The sequence below is a fragment of the Nannospalax galili genome, unplaced genomic scaffold (genome assembly GCF_000622305.1).
Source record: "Nannospalax galili isolate Female #2095 unplaced genomic scaffold, S.galili_v1.0 scaffold83, whole genome shotgun sequence".
NCBI lineage: Eukaryota > Metazoa > Chordata > Mammalia > Rodentia > Spalacidae > Nannospalax > Nannospalax galili.
Window position 1 is genome coordinate 2732497 of NW_008352659.1, and position 19404 is coordinate 2751900.

The 19404-nt window shown below is 51.0% G+C and overlaps 1 protein-coding gene across 5 annotated transcripts in view; it reads left to right on the forward strand.

Moving 5' to 3' along the window:
- Zmiz1 (zinc finger MIZ-type containing 1) overlaps window positions 1-14380 on the forward strand; it is a 214604-nt gene extending 200224 nt beyond the window's left edge. For 4 of the 5 annotated variants that reach the window (XM_008849839.3, XM_008849838.3, XM_008849841.3 and 1 more), the window contains 9 exons: window positions 648-858; window positions 1887-1992; window positions 2498-2658; window positions 3500-3567; window positions 3836-3904; window positions 4213-4457; window positions 5412-5578; window positions 8943-9200; window positions 10644-14380. In XM_008849839.3, the coding sequence (XP_008848061.1) occupies window positions 648-858; window positions 1887-1992; window positions 2498-2658; window positions 3500-3567; window positions 3836-3904; window positions 4213-4457; window positions 5412-5578; window positions 8943-9200; window positions 10644-10751 (1393 nt within the window). In that variant the 3' untranslated portion in view covers window positions 10752-14380. The remainder of the gene's footprint in view (window positions 1-647; window positions 859-1886; window positions 1993-2497; window positions 2659-3499; window positions 3568-3835; window positions 3905-4212; window positions 4458-5411; window positions 5579-8942; window positions 9201-10643) is intronic. The other variant, XM_008849842.3, reaches the window with a different exon arrangement.
- The last annotated feature ends 5024 nt before the right edge of the window (window positions 14381-19404 follow it).

Genomic DNA, 19404 nt, shown 5'->3' on the forward strand with positions numbered 1-19404 from the left:
AGCGAGGATTGGAGCTGAGACTTGAGTCAGGGCCTCCTACATGGCAAAACCAATCTGTGGTATGTCCTGTCCCTCCTGGGTCCTTGATTGTTAGCCAAGGCTCACCTCAGGCTTGGCATAGACACCACCACCCACCACCTGCCCAGTGAGCATCTTCAGGACTGAAGGTGAGCCTCTGTCCAGGGTATATAACTTCAGACACTCAATAGACTTTGACAGGCAGAGCTGGGTCAGCATTCAGGACACAGTAACTGAGATGCTCAGGTAGGAGGCCTGAGACTTGGGCACATTGGCAGAAGTAGGCCAGAGATGCTCCTTACCCATGCCCCTGACCTGGAATGGCTGCTCCTGCCACCATCTGGAGGGGGCCACAGTTGGCCTCACAGCTGGTCTTGTCAAATAGCATCTGTCCTTTTGTCCTTCTGGCTCTGCCCTAGAGCAGAGGAATATCCCTTAGGCAGGGCAGGGAGATGGTAGCCAGGGCTGTGGGTCTGGCTAGAGTAGTACAGGATGCTTGGGATGTTAGGACGGCCTTGAATTAAATGTGGGAAGGTGGAATCTCCAGGTGAAGGAGGGAAGGGCTGTGGCCAGGGGAGAGGGATCCCCAGGGACTTAGAGATGATGGTGGCTGCCTGCCTCTTCCCCAGATCTGATCTGGAGCTGCAATTCAAATGCTACCACCATGAGGACCGGCAGATGAATACCAACTGGCCAGCCTCAGTGCAGGTCAGCGTCAATGCTACACCCCTCACCATTGAGCGAGGCGACAACAAGACCTCCCACAAGCCCTTGCACCTCAAGCATGTGTGCCAGCCCGGCCGCAACACCATCCAGATCACTGTCACCGCCTGCTGCTGTGTGAGTGGGGAGGGTGGGTAGGGCTGGGAGCATGCCATTGGGTCACCAGGGCCTCCCTTAGTCCCCAGCCATACCTTGGGACAATGTCCCCCATATCTGTGACCGCCAAAGTGACACAAGCCTCCATGCTCTGGCCTTAGACTTGGACATCTCCCCTTTGCACACGCCTCCCCTTCATCCCTTGATGCTGCCCCCGGTACGGGTACTTTGTCTTCCACTAGCCAGACCAGAGCCATGATCTGCTCTTTCCTCATTTGCATGACTTTCACATTCTCACCACCTTTTACCCCAGACCCCCTCCACTAAATGGGAGTTAAGTCTTCCTTCACAAAACTGTTGTCAGAGGCGGATAGGGTGGGGGCATGCACACACACACATATGTACTTGCCCCTCCAATGCATGGTGTGGTAATCTGAAACCATATTGGAGCTCTCCTGTCCCTGGAGATCAGAAGCTGGGACGCCAGGCTTCCTTGACATACTTACACGGAAGTAAATTGTCTGCCCCATTGTGTTGGCCTCTCTAGGAGATTCAGAAAGAAATGCTCTGGTCCTGCCCTTTCAGGCAGAGGGGACAGAGGTCACAGAGGAATCACAGGATAGGGATGCTCCTTGAGGCTGAACAGCTATCAGCATGAAGAGTTGGGGTGTGCAGTCCTGGAAGGCTTCCTGGAGGAGGAACAGCAGTAATGGGCCCCCTTGACAGGAAGGATGAGAAGTTAAGGCAGGAGAGCAGGAGGCAAACTGGGCTCTAGTCCTATTGCCATATGTCCTGTGACCTCAACCAGGAGGCACTTCAGTGGAAAGTCCACCATGTTAACCTGAAGCATAGACAGCCATTACAGAGGTCCAGGGCCTCATTCTGACTTCAGGCCTCTCCCCCAAGTCCTGCAGTACCCTCTGCTAGAGAGGCATTACTGAAATCTCAGGGACACTTGGGTCTGGGCAGCCTGGGCCATGCACGGAAGCTGTGAATAGATTGGTTGTAGGGATTGTGGGCAGGACTGAGCCTGCCGTGCTCTCTTGCAGTCCCACCTCTTCGTGCTGCAGCTGGTGCACCGGCCCTCCGTGCGCTCGGTGCTGCAGGGTCTCCTGAAGAAACGCCTGCTGCCAGCGGAGCACTGCATCACTAAAAGTGAGTCAGCTGAGGACAGATTGGGAGGGAGAGGCTTCGCCTAAGAGGTGGTCACACCCCAGGTGCTGAGTCCTAGAGCTCCTCCTGGGATGTACTTCCCCTCCTGTGTTTCCTCCTCTGAACTTTTGAACACCGGGGTGCCATCTTTAGTTTCCATTCCCACACTTGGAGAGCGAGGTGCAAAAGCGCCTGAGGGGGCTTTTTGCTGACCCAGTTAAATCAGAGGAGAAACACCAGACTGGGTTTCTGCAAGCTTTGCAGAAAGTCCCTGTTCTTAGCGTGGAGTTCTATTGAGCAGAGATCCAACTCAGTCCTTCCGCATTCACACACACCCCGCCCGCATCACAAGTGGAGGCTGCAGGCCCAAAGATTGAGCTCCGCTTTGTTCCTTCCCAATTAGGGGGGGGTGGGGAGAATGAGGACATGTGTGTCCAGGAGCTTGTGCAGTCCCACCCCCTTGACAGAGCGCCCGGCCCTCCTCACCCTTCTGCCTCCCACTCCACAGTCAAGCGGAATTTCAGCAGTGTGGCTGCCTCCTCGGGCAACACAACTCTCAATGGGGAGGATGGTGTGGAACAGACAGCCATCAAGGTGTCTCTGAAGTGCCCCATCACGTTCCGGCGCATCCAGCTGCCTGCTCGGGGCCATGACTGCAAGCACGTCCAGGTGAGGGGGTTCCAGGAAGTGTTCCTCTGAAAGGGAAGAGCTATGTGAGTTGGCAGGGCGATGAGGGGCAGGCACTGAGGCCAGCAGGACCTGTCTGTCCCTGAAGGATATCATGGCCGTCAGCAGCTCATATCCTCTGTGTTCTCAGTCATCCTCTCTCCTTTGAACCCATCTCTGGGTTCTTAGAGGGCTGTTGACATGGGGTTCAGCAATAGACAGTCAAGGCCAGCATAAAGTCCTGACCAAGCAACCACAGGCTGGTCAGTGATCTGAGAAAAGGGACGCTTCTGCCAGGCTCTCCAGGGACCTGTCCTCAGCAGGTGCTTAGGAAGGGGCTTGTGGAGTGAGTAAATGTCTCAGTCAGGACTTGTTTGGGGGCTTTTTAGGACATGTCTCCCACAAATGGGGTGCAAAGAGCACAAGGATCAGGGATACCATCTTCCACTTTCCTGTCAGACAGAGCTCATCCTGAAGGCTGAGTGGCAGCCAGGACTACCTTCCTCTGAGTGTGTGGGTGAGACAAAGAGTATGATTGCTTTATCTGACACAAACTGGATCAGATGTGTCCTGGGTTCCTGAGCTGCCAGAGTCCATGCTGCCCCTGGCTTCACTCAGAGGCGAGGACAGTACTAGTACTGGCTAGGGTGCGGGGACCAGGATGGAACAGAGAGCGATATAAGGGCCGCCGTGTGGAGGCGTTAGACATAGTGTGTCTGTTCCACTGAGGGAGCAGAAGAGCTCTTCCCCGGTGATGGAAGTCTTCCTAAGTGTCCAGGGATATAGGAAGGCATTTTCTGACAGTCCTAATCTTAACCTGTCTGTCTGTCCTCCACCTCTGCAGTGCTTTGACCTGGAATCATACCTCCAGCTGAATTGTGAGCGAGGGACCTGGAGGTGTCCTGTGTGCAAGTAAGTGATGCCCACCCTGCAGAGGGGAGGTACCTTCAGGCCTCTTCTTGGGGCTCTAGCCACCTTACCTACCCTGTAAGCAAAACAACACAAACCCGACAGGCACAGCTCTTGGAAGCTCTGGAGAGTGTTGTGATATCTTGGAATTGCCCTCTCTGCCCCACTGTACCAGTTATGGGGGAGGGGGGTCGGGCAGCAGAGATGGGTGGGCTACACTCTTCCACCTTGACTCCAGGAGCAAAAACCAAGCCCTGTTCTTCTCTTCCAGTAAAACCGCTCTGCTTGAGGGCCTGGAGGTGGATCAGTACATGTGGGGGATCCTGAATGCCATCCAACAGTAAGTAGAGGGGTGCGGTCTGGCTTAGAGGAGGGAGAGAAGATGCAGACAGCCCTGAATACTTCCTATACGACTCTTGAGACCAGCCACCAATTTGCAGCTTGACTTTGGGAGTTTCTAGACTTTAGGCCAATATGTTCCAGAGCAAACAGAACTCCGCCAGAGCAGGGACTTCTCTCTGCGAGGAAGCCTCACAGCCATTGGTCCCCCAGGCCTCTGTCCTGTGCACGGTCCTGATAGGGAAAAGGGTCATAGACACGGCCTCTTATCTCCCAAAGCCCCAGCTCTACTCCATTGCTCCCCACCAGCTCTGAGTTTGAAGAGGTCACCATCGACCCCACGTGCAGCTGGAGGCCAGTGCCCATCAAGTCGGACCTTCACATCAAGGATGACCCCGATGGCATTCCCTCAAAGCGGTTTAAGACCATGAGCCCCAGCCAGATGATCATGCCCAACGTCATGGAGATGATTGCTGCTCTAGGCCCTGGCCCATCTCCCTACCCACTTCCCCCTCCCCCTGGGGGCACCAATTCCAATGACTACAGCAACCAAGGTACGTGATGAGATTTGAGGGAGGGAGGGAGGGAGGGAGAAGAGAATGAGAACAGCCTGAGTCTAGCAGAGACTGGGTATTTCTGTGCTAATGGTAGGTGCCTAAGAGAAGAAAGAGGCAGAGTGGGCACACGTTCCAAAAATGGTCCTCAAGTCACTAGACTTAGGGGGATAGTGGCACAAAGCCCAAGGCCTTCAGAGCCTGTTCTGCCGTGTTACACAGCTGTGCCACCCTCCTGTGTTTTCCTGTGGCATCTATTATCAGTCCTGTCCTTCCAACTCTTACACCCAGAGCACCTAGGTAGCCAGAGCCACTATCACTGGATCTCACCGTCTCAACTCTCCTAGAATTAAACGTCAACCCTGCTGCCTGCCACTTGGTTCTTAGAAAATATTCTACTCTCTGTCTGAGGGTATCAGCCCTGTCACTCAGATCTCTGATCTTAGGTCTCTGTGGTATCTGGGTGATTAATGGGTCAGAGCTATCGGCTTACTAGCTTGAGTCCCACAGCAGACCCTAGCATCCCAGCATGCTGACCCTCAAATATCACCATCACCATGTGATGGGGTACTAACTAGAGAGGCTGGACTGTCATTTGGAGTCTGGTCTTCTTAGATAGGGCAGAACATCCCCTGGACCTGGGGTTCCTGGTAGGAAATGTAGCCCTAGTAGACAGCACCCCAGAATATCCTGTTACACATTCAGGCTTGGGCTTCCTTCCATGCCTTCTGGCTCTCCCCTTTCTTCCCCTCTGTTAGTAGTAGAGCAGCACATGCCTGAGGTGCCCCAGCCCGTGAGATGCAGGCATGGTCATATAGCCAGAAGGGAACAGTTCAGAAGCCCTGCTTGCCCTAAGGGAGAGAAAGGATTTGACTTTTATACTCTGTTACCAGGGGGTGGCCATCTTCCCTCTGGGTAACTCCTTCCCCCATCCCCATCTCCTTTCCTTACCAGGTAACAACTACCAGGGCCATGGCAATTTTGACTTCCCCCATGGGAACCCTGGAGGGACGTCCATGAACGACTTCATGCATGGGCCCCCCCAACTCTCCCACCCTCCCGACATGCCCAACAACATGGCTGCCCTTGAGAAACCCCTCAGTCACCCCATGCAGGAAACTGTGAGTACCTCCCTCCTTATATCTCAACCTTCCCACTTGCCCATGCTCCACCATGCCCAGGCCCTATCAGGGGTTGCCTGTGGCAGAGGGCTCCCCCTTGGGATCTTTGTGATATGGATGCCCTGGTTCCCTCCTTGACAAGGGGGAAAACTAAGAATTAGGTCTGGGGCCTCAGAAGGGAGAGAGAGGCCTGACATGGTCAGTCAGCATCTGTGAACTTGGTTGTTTCATTCAAGGCTCTGGGTCCTCTTAAGACTCAGATAGCTCCAGGCTGCACCTTGCATGCCCCTGAACACACAACACCTCCAAGCCCCACGTAAATATTCTCATTTTGACTCACAGGATTCCAGCACCCTGGAATTTGGTCCCACACCCAGGTACTTAGCCCCAGAATCTGAATCTTCAGGGTCTCACCATTCCTTGCAAAAGAAAGTCTCAAGAAGTCTGACCTCCCTGAGAGCTTGCCCTCTTTGCTATATAGCATGTTCCATGTGACTGAGGACACCTCACCTCCTCAGGGTAGAATGTCCAGTGTTAGTCACAATCCTTCCTGTGGCTCTGGCAACAGTTGTAAGGGGCCTCCTCTATTTACTCTGTTTAGAAAATGCTCCTGGGTCAGAATAAACAAGGCACACTGAGCCTTGCACTCACAAAGCACACCTTCTGGAAGAAAAGCAGTGGGGTTTAGGGAGACTGAGATCCAAGGAATAAAATGGCTTATCTGAGGCTTCAGCCACGCTGGTCTCTGACCTTGTAGGAGGGGCCACAGATAGTGTCACCAGCCAGAGAAAGAGGGTCCGGGGTCTCCCCAGTGTCTGCCAGTGGGGCTGGGACCTATATATCAGAAGAGTCACACTCCCCCTCTCATTTTCTGTCATAGCCTGGAAAGAAGGTGTCTTACATCCCTGATTCTACAAGAATGGATCATTGAGTCTGAATGCAGCTATGTACACTGATGCCTTGGCACTGCATAAACTGGATATGCCTGTCTGTACACTCCTGTAATCTCAATACTCTACAGTTCAAGGTTGTTGGTGCAGGCTTTTAGTTCCAGGTAGAGGCAGGTAGATCTCTGAGAGTTCAAGGCCAGTGAGGTCTACATATAGACTTCCAGACCTACCAAGACTGTGTAGTGAGATCCTGTCTCAAAAACAAAACAAGAAAACGTTGAAGGTCGTCATGACTACATAGAAGTTTGAGATTAGCCTAGAAATTCTTGAGACCCTGGCTTAAAACAAAAAAGTGGGGCTAGAGAGACAGCTCAGTGGTTAAAATCCTTGGCTGCTCTTGCAGAGGGCCCAGGTTCAGTTCCTAGCACCCCACCCAGCAGCTAACAACCTTTCATAACTCCAATTCCAGGGAATCCAACACCCTCTTCTGGCCTCTGAAGGAATTTCACAACACAGATGTACTTACATACATTTAGGGAAAGCACTTATATACATACAGTAAAAATAAAAATAATTTAAAAAGAAAAGAAAAAAGAGAATAAACATTAACTCTTTTCACCTTCAAACAGCTTATCCTCCAGACTCCCCACGATCTCAGCATTCCACGGCCAGGAAACACACGCATACCACACACCTCAAGCTCTCCAGCTCCTAACCCTGGATTGGAGGAGGGTGGGGGCATAGACTACTTCTTACCAACCAGACTTCCTGCTGCCTCCTTAGCCCTGCCACTGACCTCTATATAGAGGAACCTGCACTTGAACTAACCTCAGAATCCCCAGGATACTACTTAGGTGTGCCTGATCCCTCCTCAGTTCTGACCTCTTCTCAAAGCAACCAGGTGGGGCTGGGCAGTCTGGTCCCGGCTTAGCAGGCAGCTAGGAACATTCCCATGTGCATCTGAATGACCTGAAAGGGTCTAGCCAAGTGCTGATTCACCCAAGAACTCTTCCCACACCAGGCAGCAGGTTGGCAAGTATACCAGCAAGGCCGAGAACCTGCCCAGCCCAGAGAGATTCTAGCCCCTCTCAGGGTCAGGGGTCAGCTGTATCAGAAGATCCAGGGACTGTCTGTCACAGGAATGTGGAGCCCCCTCCCTACTCAGGAATGTCAAGCATCCCTTCCCAATCCCTCAGGATGGGTGCTGTTGTGTGTTTACTGCTATGAACTAAGCAGGAGCCTCCAGCTGGCCTTTCCCTTACAGCTGTGTGTTCTATTCATAACATGCTACATATGGGTCTTCTGGGGGCCTGGGCTGGAAGGGCAGTGTGGTGTCAGTGTCACTTTGGGGTGGGGTCATACACCTTTGGAAGAAAGGATACACCTGGACCTTGGGCGGAGGCCAGTTCACAGCAGACTTGAAAAACAGCTATTAGCAGAAACAGGAAGAACTGGGGTTTGGGAGACCAGGGGTGGCATGGCTACCACATGCCACTTCACCAAGGAAGAACCCAGAAATAGAGATGAGACAGGAGTAAGGGTGACCAGAGACCAAGGAAGCTTTTGGCCCCCAGGCTGACCCTGTTCAGACGTGCAGAGTGGGCTGCAGCCCGCAGAATACCTCCAGCCCTTTACTCCAAGGGGGCTGCAAACAGATTGACAAGGCCCATGTTTATACCATAAACAGCCTTATACCCACTTACCCACAGGCACCCAGTTTTCAATGCATTGCAAGTTGAAGGGAATGAATTGCTTAGTTGGCCTGTAAGAGTCATCCCTGTGCCCCTCAGCACCCCAAACATGAGACCTGTTGTTGATCAAGGTAGTGTGGCTGAGAGGAAGGGCTGGGCAGTGCTCTGAGATGCCCCCAGTCACCCAGGTTCCCTCCCTGGTCCGCCTCTTTGACATCAGCTGAGTTCCATCTTGGGGAAGGAGGCAAGCAGAGTGCCTGTCTCCTTCTTGCTGCCTGCCAAGGGCCCACTTGGGGGCGGCAGTCCCAGTCCTGAGCTGCACACCTACCCATGCTCTGTGTCCGCGTCTGCTCTGTGCTGCCTTGGCCCGTGGGGGCCTGCGCCACGCTGCCAGCAGCTACCTGCCTCCCGCTCCCCAGAAACACGTCCATTTGCTTCTCCATTCTGCCCTCGCTGTTGTTTGTTGTGACAGTGTGGAGGTGGGAGGTTCTGTGGTCTGTGCCTGGCTTGAGGCCCTTCCAGGCTCTGTGTGGAGTAAGGCCCCTTCCCTATTTGCCCCTCACAGCCTCTCTCCCTGGTTGGCAGTTTCTGGAGAGGATGATTTTTTTGTTTGATTTTCTACCCTGCCCCCCCACAAGCCCCAAACCATCGTGCTTTGTGAGGGGGCCCCTTGTCTGGGGTCCATTACTCCCTGGTTTGTTTAGTTTTCATTTTCTCCAGGCATCTCGTCGTTGTGCCTCGTCACCTCACCTCTCTTTTCTCCTGCTCTCTCCTCCTCCACAGATGCCACACGCTGGCAGTTCTGACCAGCCCCATCCCTCCATACAACAAGGTTTGCACGTACCACACCCCAGCAGCCAGGCAGGGCCTCCATTACATCACAGTGGGGCTCCTCCTCCTCCTTCCCAGCCTCCCCGGCAGCCGCCACAGGCCGCTCCCAGCAACCATCCACACAGCGACCTGACCTTTAACCCCTCCTCAGCCTTAGAGGGTCAGGCCGGAGCACAGGGAGCATCCGACATGCCGGAACCTTCACTGGATGTAAGTTGGGGTCACCACACATCTAGGCCTGGGGCCAGGCCCGGCACCAGGACCTGCCCAAGAGAAGGGGGGTACTGAGGGCTCAAGGCCCTGGGTGGAAAGGTGGGTGGGTGGTGGGTGGGCCCCAACCATTCTCCCATGGCTCTAGTATCAGGAAGCTCCACTCGGGAAATGTCATGGGAGCCTCTTTCCCATCTATCAGCTCTTTGGCCCAATAGTCCTGTTGCCCAGTCCTGCCCACCTTCTTCCCAGCCCCTTGAAGGGTCCCTTGGACCGAGGCTTTGGAGATAGTGCAGGAGGGTCCCTACCCTTCTTCCCACACCCTCCCTCACACCCCCATATCCAGCCTGCTATTTCTGTGTCTACCCTCTGGCCTGGGCAGGGGAGGGGCTAGAGTGATGCCCCTCCATTGTCTTGCTGGTCTTGTCTGCCTGCAGTTTCCCTGTCCGTGTGTCTCCATTCCCTGCTTCCGCTTGCTCCATCGCTCACTCCAAGAGGCCCCCATGTGGGGTGACAGAAGATGGTGTGGGCGGGGGGGTCAGGAGAATCAGCTTCAGGGCACGATTAGGGGACAACAGGTCGAAGTGGACGGCTGAGATTCAGAGACCTCTCACCTTCTAGGCTCAGTGATCTAGAAGGTATGGGTCACAGAAAGATTGGGGCTAGACACTTGCCCCTCCCATCCCCTCTTTAGGAGGTAGGGGCTCCCACCCCTAGGTCTTAGACTCTCGGCTCCACAGTCACCATCTACCCCACAACATCAGAGATCTTGTGACGGGACTAATTGTGCGGCCATCTTCAGTTTGTAGATATCTTTGTTTCTCACCCAGTTCACCCCAGCCAGGCCAGTGGGATGCTTTTAGATTCAGGACCGCCCCCCATTGCCTCTCTGACACAGACTCCAAGGATGTCATATGAGGGTAGGGGATTGTGGGCCACAGGGATGGACAGCACTGCCAGCCGGCCACAGGCTCACTAGATTTTGGGAAGATTGGGGTGGTAAACACTTGGGACTATGCAGTCCTTTCCTGCCTTGCATTCATGTGTGAAGCTAGGTAGCTTCTGCTGGCAGGCTGTGTGACCTACAGCTGCTCAAGTCAGGGTCCAAGAGGGCAGAGGAACAGTCAATGTAGAGGAAGCCCCTTGACCTGCCACAGGGCTGATATCAGTACCTGAGAGGGATCAGCACAGCTCTGACGTCCACTGATTGGCTTGAGGATCTCACTTCCCTTGGCTTTTGTTTAGTGTGAGTGTACTTCCCCCAGGTGAGGTGCAGTAGCCTGGGCTGGTCTTGGGAACAGCTGGCAGGCCTACACTTGGCACTGTTAGTTTTCTGTCTTTGAGCTAAAACCCCAGGAGACAGGTAGGAGAGGAGTGAGCCAGGCCTTCACTCCTTCCCCTGGACCACCCTGAGCCACCTCACCTGGACTTCTTCTTTTCTAGCTCCTGCCAGAACTCACAAACCCTGATGAGCTCCTCTCCTACCTGGATCCCCCCGACCTTCCAAGCAATAGCAACGATGACCTCCTGTCTCTCTTTGAGAACAACTGAAGGCCACCCTCCAATGGGGCCATCCCTCCCCACTCTGCCTCCTACCCCATCTGTCCCACACACTTTTCCTCCCAAGAGCCTGTGCTCAGGCCTCCCATCGCCAGGACCACAGGCTGGGGGCCGAGCAGGGCGTACTAGGCAGGGAAGGCCATGTTGGTCTGCAGCCCTGTCCGCCTGAATGCCCTGGGGCCCATGCCCAGAGCAGGCCCAAAGTGGCCCCTGGAAGAGAAGCCCCAGTGGAGGGGATTCTAGCCCAGCAAGAGACATGCCAATGGCGACTGTAGGTCCCTCTGTGCGTGCAGACTCCAGACAACCGACCTTCCAGTGCAGTGCCCCCAAATTCTAAACCATAGCCCTGCCTCCCCACCCAGAACCTCCATCAAGAGACTAGAGCCTGAAGAGAAGTGTCCCCCCGCCCCAAGGCCAGGGCAAGGGACACGCCTTGGAGGAGTGGTGAGAGTTTGCAGCAGTAAGGAAGGCCACCACCCCCACAGAAAAGCACAAACCTCTGGGAAGGAGACCATCCCTCAGGGCCAAGGGTCATGGCTTTGGCCTCCGATCTTTAAGCCAAGATACCCTGTTAACAGTCTCAGCAGAGCCATGGACTAGGTGCTGTGTCTGAGAGACCTGGGGTCTGGTGGGAAATAGAGGTCGGGGCCTCCCTAGAGCCAGGACAATGCATAGGAGAGCTTGACAACCTGGACTAAGACCAGGGCCCAGCCTTGTGGGAGCAGAGAAAGCACGTAAACACGTGTGTACCCCACCAAAGTGTGCCCTTCGTTGGGGACTGTGGGAAGATGCTGGCCAGAGTCGAACAGGAGCAGCCAAGGCCTTGCACCTTTGCCTCAAGCCACTCCCTGCTTTTAAATGACCACAGTGGAAAGCTCTGAAGTCACCTGGAGGAAAGGAACGTTGCACTTGGACAGCAAGCAAATCATTTCCCTCCATGTTCCCTTTCCTTCCTCCTGCCCTGACCCTCCCTCTTCAAGACTGTTCCATGGGACACCACTTCCCTATGGGTCCGAATTCTCCTTTGTCCAACCAGCTCTAGGGGTGCACAGTGGAGAGGCTGGGTAGCATGGGCACTTGGACAGAAGCTGGGCTCTGCAGCCATCCAGCACATCCATGCCTCTTCAAGCCTCAATCTGGTCCAGGAGTTCTCCACTCAAGGCTGCCTTCCAGCCCAGACCATTGCTGCATGCACCAGGATGTCTTGGCAGGCAGCTCATGGTGTTTGTGCAACTGCGTGTTCCCCATATCCCTCCTTCCACCCAGAGCTTGCTCCACACTCCGGCTCACTCAGCAAGAGCAGCCTCTGGTCTTCCTCAACTGTTTCACTCCGTCCAGCTTAGTTGTCCTTCCCACACACACTCATAGACCCCACCCTCATTGGCTTATTGTGCTTTTTGTCTGCTTTGTTCCAGGCTGGTCTGTGTCCCCTGAGCCTCATGGCCTGTGGTGACACTGGGTTGTCTGGTCATGTGGGTCCCATCTGTAAATTCTTTGCTCCCTTCCTTGCTGCTGCCACCCAGGGCCCTCTCCTGCCTCCTGTCCACTGTCAGTGTCCTCAGTCATCCATATCCCTCTGTCCTCCCTCTCTGATATAGATTGTACCAGAAAGGTGACCCCAGCTGTTGACTTACTGTCACCCCGACAGATGGCACAAGGTTTTCTGTAGGAAAGCTGCCATCACTTCCTCACCCCTTTCTTTTGTCTAGTTGTCGAGGTTTTTCAAACAGTGTGTTCCGTATGCAAATCAATTATTTTAAGAATCGCTTTTGTAAATATCTTTGTGAATATTTTAGTATTGTCTTTGATAATATTCAACATTTTCATGACCTGGTTATAGCCTTTGCTGGTGTTTTTAAAATACCTTGACTCAATGACAAAACCCGAGTCCTTTTTTTAAAAAACAACAAAAACAAAAAAAGCAACCAGGGCTATTTGTACAGATGAGGGATGGACAGAATAGGTAGCTATGCTGGGAGTTGGGAGACCAGGCAGCCCACTGTGGAGAGCCACTCAGTCAGCTGGTAGGGACAAGACTAGCATGTGGCTGTCCCTTCCCAGCCTGCGGCCATGCTGTGTGTCAGACCATCCGAAATGCTGAGCCTCAGACTGACAGATGCCTTTCTTTAGAAGTTCCTGCCTCCTGCCGGGATACTGTGCCCCCAGAATAGCCTGGGGCCCCTGCTAGTTCTTGTTATAGCATGCCCAGGTTCTGCCTGCTTTTCAGTGCAAAGGATCTAGACACTCCCTGCAGCCTAGGCTCTGGGCACCTCCCCTGCCATCTCCGCTCTTGCCTGAGACCAATTTCCTAGCTCCTTTCCAAGCAAGCACCCACCAGCAAGTTCACCACAGAGCCTAAAGCCCATGCTCTGGGAATGTCCCCTTGGGAAACGGAGCTCATCCATGGTGTGAGGGGGACAAAGATCTGGGGCTGGAGTCAAGCCTCGGTAGTGACAGATGCAGGTAAAGATGACATCCTTAAACAGAGACAGGTCTGAGCTCTAGAAAGATCCTTCCAGACAACTTGGAGCCATAAGTAACCTCAGAAAATGAGGCCTCAGCACGCCATTTTCCTATCACAGGCAACCTACCCATAGGCATATGTCTGCCACCGCTCGGCAAGATGGGCTAGGAGCCCATGGGCAGATGGGAAGGACCCTGCACAGGCGATCACCCCCATCTTCTTGGTTTGAAGCTTTATCCGTGTCTCATGTTCCCTATAGCCATTTTATTTTTAAAGAAATTCCTAGTACTTTCTCCCTATTGAAAGCCCTAACCAACCCCACCCCCACCCCTACCCCCAAAGAGAGCTACAGGTCTGCTCCTGAAGGGCCTCAGGCCTGACCCATCCAGACATGGCAGTGTGAGCAGTAGTAACTCCAGGGACGTGTACATATGTAAATGAGAAATAGACATGTCAACAGATGCATTCATTTCTCTCGGAATGTGTATTGTTTTTATTTTATGAAACAAAACAAAAGGCTTGGAACTCCTCCATCTTATGTGGGAAAATTAGATCCTGTTTGTTAGCATTTGTGAGTCCACCTTTGTCTCATGTAATATACTCTGAGCCTGTGTGGAAAGGCATTTTTGTTCTGTTTTGTTTTATTTTACCTACACGTACTGTTTAGCTTCAGTGTACTAGTCCGGCCACCTGTGTATTTTTAGGGTGCTATGGAAATAATGAAGAGAAACGGGGATTTCAGAAGAAAATTGTAACCAAATTCATACTTTGTATAATTTTTGATATGATCGCAGGTGATTCACACGTACACACATCGACACCCACATGTGCAGCCTGAAGTGACTCCCACGGAAACCGCCATCGTCTTTGTACATCGTATGTACGATGCCATCATTTCATACTTTAAACTGGTCAGAAAACTAATTGTGATTTCTAGTCTTGCAAAGCTGTATGTAGTTAGATGATGTGACCTCTAATATTTATCTAATAAATATGTATTCAGATGAAACCTGTATATTAGGTGTTCATGTGGTTATTTTGTATTTAAAGATCAAATTATTTGACTATTGCTAGACATTTCTACACTCTGTAACACTGAGGTATCGCATTTGCTCATGTTAATTTTTTTCTAAATAAATTGACAAAAACGAAGGTTCTGGTGAGTTAGCTGTTTTGTGGATGTTAAGGAGTGGTCTGAGGGAACTGGCTTTGGGGTTTTTTGTTTTGTTTTTTAGAATTGTCTTTTATTTTACATGTATGAGTGTTTTGCCTGCATGTGTATAAGGGGATTTGACACCTCTGACCTCGGGGACTGTCAATCACGGGCATGTATCTGCACACAAATAATTTAAAATAAAAATATTTCTTTGGGGGGGGGCTGGAGAGATGACTCAGCAGTTAAGAGTACTGGTTCTTGCAAAAGACCCAGGTTCAAATCCCAGCACCCACATGGTGGCTAACAACCCTCCATAACTCCAGTTCCTGAGGAGCCAATGCCCTCTTCTGACCTGCAGGCACTGCACAGCACGGGTGCACGCACCTACATGCAGACATCACACTCTCAAATACATAAAAAATAAAAATTAAAAAAAAATTTTTTAAAAGAGCACTGATTGTGTTTGCAGAAGACCCAGGTTTGAATTCCAGGGGATCCAGTGTCCTCTTCGGTCCTCCGTGGGCACTGCACAACACAGGTGCACTTACACACATGCCAGCATAACACTCATACACATAAAGTAAAAATAAATTTTTAAGAGAGAGAGAAATAGATCACCTAAAAGCCCAATGGAGGCCTTGTTCCAGGCAGCCAGGGCTCAGCTTCCCCTGTGACCGTCATCCCCATATCTGGTCTTCCTCTTAGTTCCTAGAGTGAGACCCTCCCATCCTCCTGCTGGAAGCCTGCCAAGTCCCCCATTCGGTACAGTCACCTTTAGCAGACAGGAAGTACCCGGAAGGTCACTGCCTTCCTTCTCCCACCCTTGCCCAGCAGCCCACAGCCAGTGACTGACTGCTGAAAAGAAGGGTAAGGCGGCCCCTCTGCAGAGCAGGATTAATAGCCCAGACTTCCCTGGAGGGTCACCAGGGCTGTGCCTCCTCCCCTCTCCTCTGCCTACTCTGACCTCTCCTAAGTTCCTACCCCTGGTAAAACATGGACAGCACACATGCCTATACAGTGAGCTCTTAACCATTTCATGTTGCCTCAGCAACATTTAGAATGTTAGTTCAATTTTCATCACAGAAGCAAGCTCAGACCCCCTTGGAACCATTTCCAGTTCTTCACGCCCTCCTAGGTTCTCAAATATCTGCCTTATACAATCATCTCCCAGTGACCACTTCACCCAGGGACCACCTGCTGACACAACCCACAGGGGCTGTTCAGATATACCACAGTGACCCTCATCATCACAGCTTAACCTCCTGCCGCTTTTGCCTGCTTGCCTTAACCAATTAGAATTCCCTGTGGGAAACCTGCTTGGCTAATGCCTGGACCCAGTGAAGGTACTGGCTTGGTTCACATGTTGGCTACTTGGTGTATGGGTGCCAACCAAAAATGGACTGCACCTGAATCCCAGCCCAACGAGGGCCTAGGAGGATGGTGGTGTGAGGAAACCCTCCAAGAGCCCAAGTTGTGGGCAGTGCACCTGCTCATTCACATAAGAGACGTGACCTGATAAGGATACCCTGGTGCTTAAGAGCACTGGTGAATGGCTTAGCTATTGGAGGCCTGGAAGAGCAAGACTGGGCTCTGAGAGACAACAGTAGGGAGGTATGTGAGGTACGGGAGTGGGCACAGCATGCAAAGATCCGCACATCACATTTTAGCGTGCACCACAGGACAGCCATTGAAGAAGACCCATTAAAGCAGCCAGTGAACAAGTCAACTCAGCCAATGGTATAAACCAGTCTCTGTCTTTGCTTCTTGCCTCCATGTGGCATTTGCACATTATGGACTCATGAACACAGTATCATGGTGATAGTAATGAACCAAAATCTGACCCCAAAAGCCTGGGCTCCCTCTCACTAAGGCTGATTTAGCCACTTCTACGGTTCCAAGTCCAACCTTCATCGCCAGAGACCAGAGAAGAACCCCTGACCCAATAACATCCCATGAGAAGATCTGAGAGTCATTCTAACCAGGATCCACACATATTCCTTCCAGTGGAGGCTTAGGTCATCAGCGTGGTCTCAGGTCTGTCAGAGTGAATGGTTCACTGCCATGGGCTCTCAGATGAAGAAATCCAAGTCACAGCAAGGGCAGAGTGGCAATGGGTACATGGTCATAAGGTCTGCTGGTCCTGCATACATCATACCATCTAGAAGCTACCAACTGAAAAGGTAGAATGGGCCCCTACAGGTATAGCTGAGGCCCCAACCTGGAGGTGCATCCTGTGAGGGGTAGGGAGATATGCAATCCTTTGGGTTATACTATGCTCCCTAAATCGGGCTCCCTCTCAGATACCAAAAATCTGTTGATGCATTTTCATAGAACCTACATGCACTTCCCTACCCCATGCACTTTAATTCATTTATTTTTTTTTATTTTATGTGTATGAGTATTCTGTATATGCGTGTATATGTAAGTACAACTGTGCATGCAATGCCTGTGGAGGCCAGAAGAGGGTGTTGGATCCCCTAAAGCTGGAGTTACAGAGCGTTGTTAGCTACCATGTGGGTACTGGGAACTGAACCTGGGTCCTCTGTAAGAGCAGCCAGTGCTCTTAATCTCTCCAGCTCCTTCCCTATATACTTTAAGCCATCCCTAATTATTTCTAATATCTGATCCAAGGTAAGTGCTATATCAATAGGGTTATCAATGTGACCACATTAAATAAATCTCCTTTGTCTACTTTTTACTATTACTTGTTTGTTGAATTGGCCTACTGAGGACAGGTGACCAAGCCTGGCTTGTTAGGGCTTCCAGGGCTCAGATTCTGACCCTGACAACTCCAGTAACAGGATTGCCACCCTACTGGAAGGTCAGCTGAGTCACCTTAACTCCATCTACAGTCTTTTCTTTTGGTCTTTTTGAGGCAGGGTCTCCCTGTAGCCCCAGCTGTCCTGGAACTCACTATGTAGACCAGGCTGGCCTTGAACTCACAGAGATCCACCTGCCTCTGCCTCCCGAGTGCTGGGATTAAATACAATCTTTTTTTTTTTCCAGAGAATTTCCTTTTTTTTAATATTTACTTTATTTTATTTTATTTTATGTGTATGAGTGTATTGCCTGCATGTATGTGAGTGCACCCGTGTCATGCAATGCCGTGGAGGTCAGAAGAGGGCTTCAGATTCCCCTGGAACTGGAGTTAAGGACAGTTCACAGCTGCCATGTGGGTGCTGGGAATTGAACCCGGGTCCTCTGCAAGAGCAGTCAGTGCTCTTAACTGCTGAGCCATCTCTCCAGCCCCTATCTACAATCTTAACTGTCCTTCATCACATGGCAGGATTTATCCCAAGTCTCAGGGATTAGGCTCAGACATCTCTTCAAGGCTGTTATTTTGCCTACTACACATGGGTTAAAAAATTATTTCCCACAAATGGTGCTGGCAAAACTGGGTCTCCACCTGCAGAGGAATGAAACTAGATCCTTGTCTTTGGCCTTGCACAAAAGTCAACTCCAAATGGTTCAAAGACCTCAATGTGAAACTGGAAACCATGAAACTATTGGAAGAAAGTATTGGCAGTAACTTACAGGATATAGGTATAGGAAAGGATTTTCTAAATCAGGAATTAAGGTCAGCAATCAATAAGTGGGACTTCATTAAACTAAAAGGCTTCTGTACAGCAAAAGAAGCAATCAAAAAAGTGAAGAGAAAACCCACAGAATGAGAAAAAATCTTCACCAGTGACACATCTGACAGAGGTTTAACATCCAGAATATATAAAGAACTCAAAGAGTCGAGAAACCAAATGACCCAATACTTTCTTCGGCTAAAGATCTAAACAGAGAGTTCTCAAAGGAAGAAATAAAGATGGCTAAGAAAAGATGTTTTTGGCGTGTTTGCGGCTCGCATGCACAGGTTCTTCAGGATGCACTTTCTCCATCACTAAGGTATCACCTCACCCCAATCAGACTGGCTAGGACGAAGAGAACAAATGATACCAAATGCTGGTGAGGATGTGGAGAAAGGGGAATGCTCAGTCACTGCTGGTGGGATTGCAAACTCGTGCAGCCTCTGTGGAAAACAGTGTGGAGAACTCTTAAAAAACTCAAAATGAACCTACCATATGACCCAGTTATACCACTCCTTGGCATATATCCAAAGGACTCATCCTATTGTAGAGACACTTGTACAACCATGTTTGTTGCTGCTCTTTTCACAATAGTTAAGAGATGGAAGCAACCTAAGTGTCCCTCAACTGACAAGTGGCTAACAAAAATGTGGTATATTTACACAATGGAGTTCTATTCAGCAGTAAAGAAAGATGAAATTTGCAGGTAAATGCATCTCGAAACTGTTCTACTAAGTGAAGTAACATAGACTCAGAAAAACAAAAGACGTATGTTCTCCCTCATATTGTGGCTCCTAGCACCAAATCCTTTTAAATTCCAGGTCCTTTTAATAAGATGCTATACAGCAGTCCCTCTGCATGAAATAACTACCATCATCACAACTTCAGCTGAGCCTGATCGCTAAACATAGTCACAATTGGGCTTGTTGACGGTTGTGCTCATTCATTAAAGGAGGGCCAAGCAAGGTCACTGGCCCCTCACCTGAGTATCCAGCCACTCTGCCCAGCCAACTAGTCCAGCCTTGGAAGACAAAAGAAAAATGAGGAAGAACCCAATAGAGAGATGCTTTTGGAAGCCCTTGTCAAGCAAGAAACTTCAATGGACTTTCATATGAACATTTGAAAATTACCCTGTTCTGACTTTTTTCTAGTTCCCTGTCTAGAACTTGTAATGCTAATTACCCTTGCCTTTACTTCTCCTTCATATCTCCTATTCGTGATTCAAGGACTTTCTTTTCCCCTTAGAGACAAGAGTTATGCAGTTTGGGAGTCTTTTAGATAGACCCACTGAAGGGGTACTCCAATTGCCTCCCCCTGCGTCCCAGTTCAGCATGGAAGAAGCCAGAGCAGTCTGCGTCCCAATTCCCCATTGGCAATAGCATGATAAGAATAGGAGTTAGAAGGCCAGGTGTGGTGGCGCACACCTTTAATCCCAGCACTTGGGAGGCA